The 10,909-nt window shown below is 44.0% G+C and overlaps 2 protein-coding genes across 2 annotated transcripts; both read left to right on the top strand.

Annotated features, from left to right (window-relative positions):
* The first annotated feature begins 227 nt into the window (after positions 1 to 227).
* LOC6730255 lies at positions 228 to 1,948 on the top strand. The gene is made up of 2 exons (XM_002105502.3): positions 228 to 498; positions 555 to 1,948. Exons 1-2 carry the CDS (start codon positions 385 to 387, stop codon positions 1,587 to 1,589), a joined length of 1,149 nt encoding a protein of 382 aa, XP_002105538.1. The 5' UTR covers positions 228 to 384; the 3' UTR covers positions 1,590 to 1,948.
* A 6,966-nt stretch (positions 1,949 to 8,914) lies between these two features.
* On the top strand, positions 8,915 to 10,485 carry LOC27208929. The gene is given in 3 exon segments (XM_039294969.2): positions 8,915 to 10,280; positions 10,282 to 10,304; positions 10,358 to 10,485. Coding segments are annotated over 3 exon segments (261 nt in total). The 5' UTR covers positions 8,915 to 10,170.
* Positions 10,486 to 10,909: the final 424 nt, after the last annotated feature.

The raw sequence follows: 10,909 nt of genomic DNA, 5'->3' as shown, positions 1-10,909 counted from the left end.
ATTTGCCAGACTCTCCGTCCGGATTGGGAGGCAAAAGTGCGGATGGCCAGTGCATGTGGTATGCACTAGGAAAAAACGGCACCAGCGGACTTAGAATTGTAATACATAATAGATATCTGTGTGACAACAGAAACCTATCGATTCCCTGTGCGTGTAGAGTATTTTTCCCAGTGTAGTCTACCGACAGTGGTGTGTACGCTAGTACTCCTAGCAAACACACTCATTCTACAAATGTCAGCCGTTGTTGGTTCAACTCACATGCCTTTCCAATTCCATTCCATTCCTTTAACCTACACATCACACAACAAATAAATTCCTGAACATAAAGATATTTTTTGATACCTGAAATTTCCACACGAAATTTCTACGCGAAATTTTCAGAAAATGGCCGGAGAAACAGAGCAGCTGACGTTGCTGCTTAGTGATCTGAACAATATTGGAGGTGGCGAGTTCGAGTCGGGATATTGTCTGAATGAAAAACCTATTCTGCCTCCAGTGGTTGGTGATTATCTTCTGAGATAGATAGCATATGAACTGTATTATATCCCTAATAGATGACTGACTGGAAGAGACTGGAAATGATGCGGCTGCGCTTGTGCGCCTTGACCAAGGAGGTGGTCCAGAAGAGAAACCAGTTTACAAGTCCTGAACGTAGGGATGCATCTACCAATACAAAATCGCAACCAGGATTTGATCCTCCGGTCATAATGGGACGCTTCCGCCAAAGATTACAGCAATCGGAGACGATGATCTATGATCACACAGCCGACATGGCCATGCAGATGTCTGCTCCGCCATGCAAGCCAATTGGGATGACTTCTCAGCTGGTAATGGAAGATGCTTCCCTGACTCCGCCGCAAAGAGTTGTTGTCACGCTGACACCCGTGAAGTTGGCCACAGCAAAGAGTGGTTGGGTGACCGAGTTGGATCCACCGAAGGCGGAGAACACCAAGCCGACGGAGAATGTCCTGGAGCCACTTCATCGGAGCTCCACAAGTCCTGATCTTTCGAAGCTTCATCATCAACTGTGGCGAAGAGATCTGGTGCAAATTCCCAAGTCACAGTTTACTTTGCCTGTAAAATGTGAGCAGCAACCCAATAAGCCTACGACAAGCAGGAGTCCCAGTCGAATCCCGAAACTGATTACCAGCCAAGTGGCCAACGGTGGCAATGTCACCAAAACCCAGAGTGCCTACCAAGCCCGACGCTCCTATGACGCCAAAGTGGCTGCCAAACGAAAAATTCTGGTGAGCAGAGGCCAGATTTCCGCAGTCAAACAGAAACCTCCGCTTGATACCAGCCACTTGAATGTGCCGAAAAGCATCAGGACTCCGGTGCCGGTCAATAAAAGACCTGGATATGAGCAGGACGAACTGCGAATTCAGAAGAACCTCTTCAAGTCCTTGGTTCTTCGCCAGGCGGAGGAAAACAGGCTGATCCAAGCCAAAATGCAACAGGAGCACCAGGGTCTCATCGCTACCATGATAAACGATCTTAACAACGCCGTCGAGATCTCGAACGATTATAAGTCAATGGAGAGGGTATTGCACCTGGACTCCAGCACCTCCAGCGATCCCAGCCAGAACTGATCAGACAATATGGAGATGCGCTTTCAAAATTCTTAAACGTTCACTCGGGAACGGAATAGGATGATAGCAGAGAACAAGAGGAACGGACGGGAAAACATATTACCCAATCCTCCGCCAGGAATTTTCAATTCGGTGGCCTCTTTAATTTGAATTGGAAATTCTTGATTGGAGCATTTTGAATTGAAGCAGCAATCGAATCGACTTTTCAGCTCACGCAAGAACTGTATTTTTCAGTGGGGGTTCGACAAATCAGTTTGTATTGCCGTGTATATTATTCAGAGCATTATCCGAAGTCCATGATGTTCTCCTTTTCAATTTCAGCATGGTGTTGCAATAATTATCTAGTCCATACATCTGTATAGTTTCGTGTGTTATTTAATGGTCATCATTTTATATAAGCTATTTAAATCGCATGTTCCAGTTTGGCATTGGCGAATTTTCCGAACGTGAGACAACCCGACTTGTGGCATAATCCGCGAGTCGGTCGGGCACCAAAAATATACAGCGGGCATCGGGCGTCTCTAATTGCGCCCAACGTCTGCGGTTGATGCCACACAAGTTGCAGCGCAGTTTGTCCCACTCCCGGAGGTTTGGCCACCTGCCCGCTCGTCTCACATTGATGTCTCTATAGGAAAGTTCCCCTGAGCCATTTCCCATCCCCCCATTCTCACTTTGGCCGCTTTTCCTGGCGAATTCGCTTGGCCCGTTTCACTTGGCGCGCCCATAACTCGGCGTGTTATTAAGTGTAAAAATTAAAATTTCATAAATTGTTATGCTTTATTTAGAGTGCGCCGAGCAGTTCCTCCGGCTCCCCAACTACCAAGTAAGTTTCCTGTTCCCCTGCAACTGCAATGTGTGTGGTTCTGTGTGATTTGCGCGCTTCGGAAGCTGGCGATATTGAGACTTAAGTGGACATAATTAAAAGCACTTAAGAGTCGCCACAGATACAGATCGCACCGACTGAGATATAGACGTGGTCCATAGGATGAGTGAAGGCAGAATGGCGCAAATCGCATTGGATGACGGCCAAATTTGTCAGCTAGTGGAAAGATCCCAGACGGTGTCTAGATTAGTGGCCATATTAAAGAGCTTTGTCTTTCCTTTCGTACCCTTCAAATCTTAAGCGAATCAATGAAAGATAATCGAAGTAGAGGTGTGTGTGTTCTACGTGTGCTAATAAGTCTAAGAAGTAAATTCAGTCCCACCTCATTAAACTCGAAAATGAATAAGTAATGAGGTACGATGTTTGCCATACCCCAGCGCATTATCCATAGGCAAATGAAGTTGGAAATAGTTGCCTAATCTCTTGTTTTTTCACTTGGCTAATCACACGAAGTGAGGAAAACTTGCACGAGCACACAAAAATGCCATGGAAATCATTTCGCGCTTTCACTTGGCGGCATGGGTTTATTAAATGAAGTGCACATGAAACGGGCATTTGGATTTCATGACTAGAATAAACATAATCAAAGTAATAACTCGAGCAGCTATTCTCCGCCTCTGGAAAAGCCCTCGCCACCCCTGGAAAACATGTGAAATTAATCTTGTTTATGTTTGTGGAAGAGGAGAGAACCAAGAAAGTTTTCTCTAAAAGTTTTCGGTTGCCTTTTTGCGCAAGTTTTCTTTTCAAAACGGGCGGGTTGGGGAGAAGCTGGGAAAAGTTTTCAGTTTCGAGTGAAAATAAATAAAATCGAATGATTTCACTTTTGTTCAAGGCACGTAAATAGTTTTGCCTGCCACAGAGATAACCATTCAAGTGCAAATGCGAAATTTAATTAAAATATTTCCAAATCGTTTAAATCGCTATGTTTCCTTTGGATGAATCACTAGTTGAAGGTGTTTAAATTCCACTTTCTTGAAAGAAAGGATGTAAAACCATATATGTTTCAGTTACAACATCCATTTAAAGGACTTATTTACCCCGTGTGGGCTTGAGGTGTGCGATAGATCCAATAGACAACCTCTGTCGGCATAATCTGCTTATTCAGCAGCATAAGTGAAAAGTTCTGTCAACAAAATCGAAATCAGTAAAAATTTGTTTGCCATTTAAATTCGATTTTGATCCTATTTATCCAGTAAATTGCAGCAATTGAAAGGATTTGCGAGGGAGTCGCTGGCTGCTTGTTTGATTTTCAATTACCTTCCAAGGATATTCGGAGGCTGACTGATGTAAGGATGTGAGGATGTGATGATGTGACGAAGTGATGTGTGTGGTGCAAACACTTGTTAAAGCTGATCCACGGCTTTAAGCGATGCCCATGCCCCGCCTGGGGTTTCCCACCACCCTCCTCGGTGGGTAAGATATTGAATTTCAATTGCTGCAGCTGCAGGAAATCACTTCCTGGCGACAAAGTAGACGAAATGGAAATCAGCCAGGAAAAGGACGAGAACGCAAGTCAAAGAAATCCCCAAGTGCGGGTCAAAGAAAATAAAACTTTATGCAAATGCGCCACTTTGGCCGTAAAATGAAATAGTCCCAGGCCAAATTATACCTTGATGCCTGATGAGCTTCGGTTGTGCCCGTCCTGCTTTTCCTGTCTGGATCCTGGCCAATTGTCCTGGACGTGAATTGAAACAAAAGGGACTTTGTTTCGATTCCTCCCGCCCTTCCTTCGCTAGTTTGGGAACCCGAGCAGGTGACTCCGACTTGGGAAACTTTTGCACTTTACAATTCACAATTTACCTACATTCGGCATCGCTTTATTTTGCTGCCCCCGGGGGAACTTTTCCTGCGACAATAAAACGGCCGACTTCATTCCGGAAGTTGTTACGGACACGCTGGCCGCCGTCTGCTTTTTTGGCCACTCATTATTAATATTATTATTATAATGCCAGTGCGAGTGGCCGGCATTTTTCGCCCGGAAACGGATGCTGTTATTAATTCACATGTCCGGCGAGTGATGTGGGCTATCATCAGGTATTCCCCGACTCGAAGTGCGGATCCAATGCTTTCTCTGCTGATTCCTAATTAAATTTGCCACTTTATTTGCTCGCCTTTCTTTCTTCGGCTCCCCCGTTCCCTGCTGTCTTAATTGTGTTTGTGCTACTCTATTTCATCCACTCGCTCTGAAAAGAGAACTCATTTATGCCGCACAGCTTCCTTCGTCTTGGTCCTGCAGGATTCTCGCATTCAAGGATTCTCGCTCCTAGTCTGAGGTGGCTGTTTGCGCTAAAATAATTGAATTAATAATTGCTGCGTGTGGTTTTCATGCTTTTCCAGCTAAGACAAGTGAGAATGCGAGGCATTTCTTAGAGGATTGATAGACTAGGGGATACCTAAGAAATAGTACCTCAAATATAGGAAATGACCTAATTTCGACAATACGAACTTTTAATTTAGAACTTATGTTTCTGTTTGAATATAAGCCATACATTCATTTCTGAATGGCTTGAAATCTTTTCGTCTGTTTCATTGAAATGTTAACTGTATTGCTTTATTACGTATATGATAAAATAAACCTTTAACTGATTTTTCCTCCTTTATATCCTTAAAACCCAATATGCCTACCAACTCCTTAACTGCTGGGTATTGAAAAAACCCAAAGTGCTTAAGCCTGAGCTTCAGAACCGAGCTGAGTCGTGTGCAACTTTTATCTCTGGCAGCTCTTGGCGCTGTCTTTGCCCCATCCCAAGCTTGTTATTCTGCAGGAAAGTTGCTCGGATGCCTTTACTTGCTCACTGATTTAATAAATTAACGTTAATTAGCTGTTGTGGTCGACGGGGGAAGGGAGAACGTGGGGAAGTGGGTTAGCTTAAAAGACAATAATGCCAAGGATCCGGCAACTTTCGCCTGGCTGTACGTGATTTCCGCGGCTGCTCCAAGATTTAGTCCGTAACCCCGAGTTCGATGTGTGAATTATGGGCTGTCAGATGGGGCGGTTTTCCCACCGTGGGGCATGACGGTGTGCTATATTCGAGCCGATAATTCATAAATGTTAATGGATGAGCTTCTGTTTGCTCATGCCATTTTAATTAGCCAAATGAGTGGCGAAAGATCAGCAATGGGATTATTTCCAGGAAGCCAAATTGAGTCAACACACAAAATGAATTCATTTCAACTTGGAGCAGTTTATTACTGCCTCTCCTCACAAAGAATCCAATTAAAGTTCACAAGCCAAGGCCGCAGGCCCTCCAACTTTTGGTCAATGCAATTGCAGGGAGGTCAGAAGTGGCAGTCAAAAGTGAGCCAAGGAAGTTGACCCAAGCTGGACAAAGTTGCTTGAGACGCTCGCCTGCGGCCCAAAGGACATTGTGAGCTCTCAAGGAGCTGGACGGCATTTAAATTGAAATTAACATCCTGTCGGAGGATCCTCACATGTGGACTCTCCTCCGAGATGTGTGCTCATTATACCAAAGCCAGGCGAAGTCAAAGTCAAAGGCCGACGAGGAATGGAAAGGAAACGGCAGCCGACGACAAAAAAGGCCAAAAGAAAACTTGCCAACAAGTGCTGGCCATAGCCAAATGCCGCCAAGCAAAGCCAGGCCAAAGGAAAGTGTCGAGCAAACATCTGACTAAACAAACACCAGCACATGGCTGCATTTTACACTGAAAGATGTGCGTAGTACCAAATAAAAGTCAGAGGCTTAGAACAATAACTAAAACTAATCACTTGATTAAGCTTAATATACCTAGAATGAAAATAGGATGGTTTTAATTTGGTAAAAACAGCTGATTCTCCGCAGTGTTTAATATCATATACTCATACTCACAAAAAAATACACACACACATCCAAGGAGAGAGGCACACACACTGGTGTAATTAAGAGGCCATTGTTATTTCGCTGACAAAAGTGAAAGATCCCATGATGGATAACGTCTATGTTGTTGTTTTTGTCGCCTCCTTTTCGGCTTCGTCCTTTGCCTGTTGACACTTCAAAGTGCGGCTGTCTGGGTGAGTATCCATCTGTGTGTGGTGCTGCTCTTTGATGTAATCAGCCACCGCCTCACATCACACAACTTGACACATTATTCCCAATCTTGCAATTATTCTTACCTCAGCCTTTGACGACAGCAATTAAAAGTCTCACAGACACACACACACACACGCGAGCCGTAAAGGACTAATTTCACATACGCGTACATGTGTGAGTTTGCTGATGTCTGCATAAATATTTAATGTGTTTGCCTTGTTAGTGGCGGTATCACTTTATTCTGCGGAAGGATTAAATTAATGCCAAACGTGTGCGATACCCACCCATCGCGTTTAACCCCAGAAGGCCCACCAAAAACACAGGCAGCTTGTTGTTTTAGGTATCGCAAAACACACAGGATATGCGGCTAAGGGGTAAAATGAGAGGCGGTTCGAGTTTTAGTGGCTGGCGTAGGCAAACAGACAAGTGGAAACCGCTACTTACACTAGTTAGCTAATCAAATTAGTTTTATTAACACGTACGACAACAAGTGCGTATGCAAACTTACACAAACACATATGTGCGACCGTGTTAATTGCATGTTAAACCGTTTAATGCGTGAGCAAACCTAGAGCACTAAAAGCATTGCCTACTTTTCAGCGCAACACTGCGTTTGAGATGAAGGATCGTTTGAGCCTCGTATTATAGAATTTATAATATTGTTATGGGGTCTAAAAACATTTAAGAGATTATGCTATCTACAAGATTACTCCATATTGCGATGTGGTAACAGAAAACTATTCCAAATAAAAATGGACTCAGCAAGCTGAGATATAAATCAGTCTTAGCTAAAATAAAATAGTCAGGACATGCAGAAAATAAATCAAGACTCGTATTTTGTCATGTAGGAAGCATTCAAATGAAGTTTTAGTTATGCCAGGCATATCAAAAGGCCTACTTCCATTTTGAACTGGTAAATAGTACTCTCTAATCTTAGCCTTTCAAAATTTGCAGAGTGTGTAGCACACAAATGATCAGTTAATTAGGCCGCTGACATCAGCACAAGAAACCCGATGACACGCTCAATGGCCGACTAGAGGAAAAAGGCTTCTTCAATTACTCGACTGACCACCATAATTAATGTTAATAAATAATAAATTTACATATAAAAACGTCCCCAAAAGCATGTGAGACGTAAGCTGAGACATGTACAGAAGTGAAAGTCCGCAGCCGCATACAAATCTCCGTAATTAAAGGACCCAGTGATGCCAGGACATTGATAACATGCAAAAAGCGAGAGCAAAACGGAAGCGTTTAATTAACTTGTTTTGTTCCGTCTGCCCTGTTGGCTCGATTCATATGGTATGCCATGCGTATCGGGCAATTAGAGAGTGGCCAGAAAAATCGAAAGTGAAATTGTGTGCGTATCATAAATTGCTGACCCACCACCGACCGAAATCAGATACGGCCAAACCCAAAATTGCATTATCCAAGGCCTACGAGCCACAAGAAACTTTGGCTCGTAAGAAAAGTTCAAGACTGAACCGCATACTCAAAAGTGGAAATGCAACAGAGACTTGCATTTATCGAATTGTTTCAAACCTTTTTGACAACTATTTCTGGGCTTCAAACTTTTTCAATTACACGACAAATTGTTCAGTTCAAGACTTTAAGTATTCATTGCAATAGATTTTGAAAGTCTCGTCAGCCGTGAAGACAAGAAAGCCAGGCAGCCGATTAATTAGCTTTCATTGCCCACCCAATTGAGCTTGTAAATATTTCATTAATCGCCGGAAAAGCCTGCAAAAGCGAGGCATTATTAAGAGTTCTTCTCATGATGGATGGCTTGACCTTTTCTATGGAGCGAGAAGTGCCGAGAAAGGCTGGACAGCCACTCATAGTGCTCACCTACTCCCTAGTTGGCCAACTTTTAATTTGCTCACATTCTCATTTGCGAGAACAAAGTCACTACACAACAAAAGATGCCAATTTAATCTAGTCCCTGCTGGCCACATGGGACACTTGCTCGTAAAACCACTCTGGACAGGACTCGGGACGCAGGATGGGAACAAGGAGGGCGTCCTGTGCGCAGGAAATGACTTCAGTGCCGGACTTGCTGAGTGTGTGGGTAAGATGTTGGCACCAGCAGGTAACTTCCGGCATAGTCAAATTGAAAATGGCTGTGCCAGACCACAATCCCCATTTTCTCCCTCCCGGGGGACCTGCCAGCTGCTCTACTTTGCTGTGGCCAGAGTGTAAAGTTGTCTGCACTCGCAAAGTGTGACAAATTAAATTAAAGCCAAAAGTCCACTCGAGGTAGCTCGCAGTAATTGCTTAATGCCCTCTCCCAATTAAACTCCAGAAAGAGTTTGTGCTCTCAGCCGAGGAGAGGGAAGCATTGGAAAAGCACTGGGATATGGGGTCACGGAGGTGGCTATACTCCTTCGAACACGTGAGTTCTTGAACTGCGACCAGCACTTGACTTATGACATTAGAGCGCAGACACAAATCTTTATGAGCCGCGCTCTCCTGCCAGGACGTAAGTAAGAAAAACTACAGTTTCCACTTAGCGGCGGTCCAAGTCCAGCCACACACTCTCACACATCCTGCGAGGATACACTGTGAATGGCAGTTGCGAGTGGACAGTCACAAAAACGGCAAACACTTTGCACTGAGAAAATGCGAAAGAAAGCCATACATCCGTATTTACAGATGTAGTTGCTTATATGTCTTAAATTTATAATTACAAATATTAAGAAAATAACCCTTTGACTTGGGTGACTTATAGAGAGATTACTGCAAAAAACCCTTTACTTTTTAACAGTGCACACTTCAGGCCAGTGAAGCAGCCAGACTGACGCATTGTTGTGGTCATAAGTCAGAGTGTGGACAAAAAACCTGTGCACTGAGTTGAAAATCTTAAAGATAAATAAAGACCAGAGGACTTTTCAGAGTGGAAGCCTGAACTTTGACCCCAAAACCGGCAACCGCAAAAGGCGGCACACAAACCAAAGACGACGAGAGAAAGTCGGCGAAAAGATGAGCAGAACAGAACGATTATGACGCTGCCGGCGCCCAGCGAAGCGCGACTGATGAAGCCCACTTAGAGGTGTCCCTGCTCCTTGTTCCTCCTCCGCCCCGCCAGCTTCCCTTTGGCTTTTCCTGCTCATTTTCCATTTGCCTGCTCCTCTTCGCATGGACAGTGGTCAGCAGTCCTTGGCAACATTTGCCGTTGACAGAGTGCTGGAACACGAAGATGGAAAGCGGAGAGTGAAAAAAGGAAAAATATGATTGATGTATTCGACTACGGGAATACCTGGTACTATCTTTCTACTATTGATGGTGAACATGAGACACTTCCTTGGAACGTTTATCCATATAACTTTCCACTTGCACACTTTTAGCTTTCCCTCAGAAACCTTAAAGCCTTGAGAGATCCCAATATACCCTCTTAGTTATCGGATACCACGTATAAAAATCAAGGAGCAGCAGCTGTGTGAGTCAGTGGCCGTGGAGACGTGTGTTGGGCTACTTGGGGTCGTCTGGACAAACATTACCCATCGTCGGACACCACCGGACATGACCAAATGAAAATGTGTAAGGCTGCCCCTGGCGAAGTCGTCGTCGTCGCCTCCGCCGCACAATTATTACTTCAACTTTTCATTTGGGTCTCTCCACTCTGCGGGTTTTTCTGGAGTCTGGAGGTGCTGCAGGAAACCAGGATGGCCGGATGGAAGGATACTCCTGGCCACGGCTTGTAATTTCGCTTCCTGCGTCTCATTTTTCATATTTCAGCGCTTTGAGTGCCATTTGGCAAACTGCAAAACTGGAAACGGCAAAGGCAAAAGGCGACTGGCCAACAAGGTAAACAGACAATTTCTCAAGCGACTAATGCCCTGACTTATTGTTGAACCCAGGGAGAAGGATTGGAATGGGTGAGTGTGGGACATGTTCTTGTGCCAACAGACAAACCTCAAAGTGGAATCAGGAAGGGCGCTGCCATCCAAAGACTGGGAGCACCATAACCAGGGTCACTTCTCTGTAGGAAGGTATTTGTCAATCGAATCACTTTTTGCTAAGGTATTTTATACTCCCGTTCTTAATAGTTCGTTATTTTAGTTGAAATACTTAACATTCCGCTTTAAACATCATCAAATACTTGGGTATAGTTATACAAATGAAGCTTGACTTAATCCGCAAAAGCACTTTTCCATCTCTAGGTCCTTGTAATTTCTCAGATAGTGAGGTTATGCATTTTTCATTCTCTATGTGTTCAATAAAAAAAGGAGACTGGAAAATGTGTTGGAAAATATTTGTGTTTTAAGGGATCTTAAAGAAATGCAAAACATAAACGTCCTTTATTCGTGATCCGACCCAATACATTGATAATAGCTTTTGATATCTGTTTATGATGGTCGCGTCGATTTCAGGCCACAAAGAAAGAGTTCAATAGCTGCCGAAGTTCAATG

Source organism: Drosophila simulans, chromosome 3R, assembly GCF_016746395.2.
Source record: "Drosophila simulans strain w501 chromosome 3R, Prin_Dsim_3.1, whole genome shotgun sequence".
Lineage (NCBI taxonomy): Eukaryota > Metazoa > Arthropoda > Insecta > Diptera > Drosophilidae > Drosophila > Drosophila simulans.
This window is presented reverse-complemented; position numbering and strand designations above follow the sequence as displayed.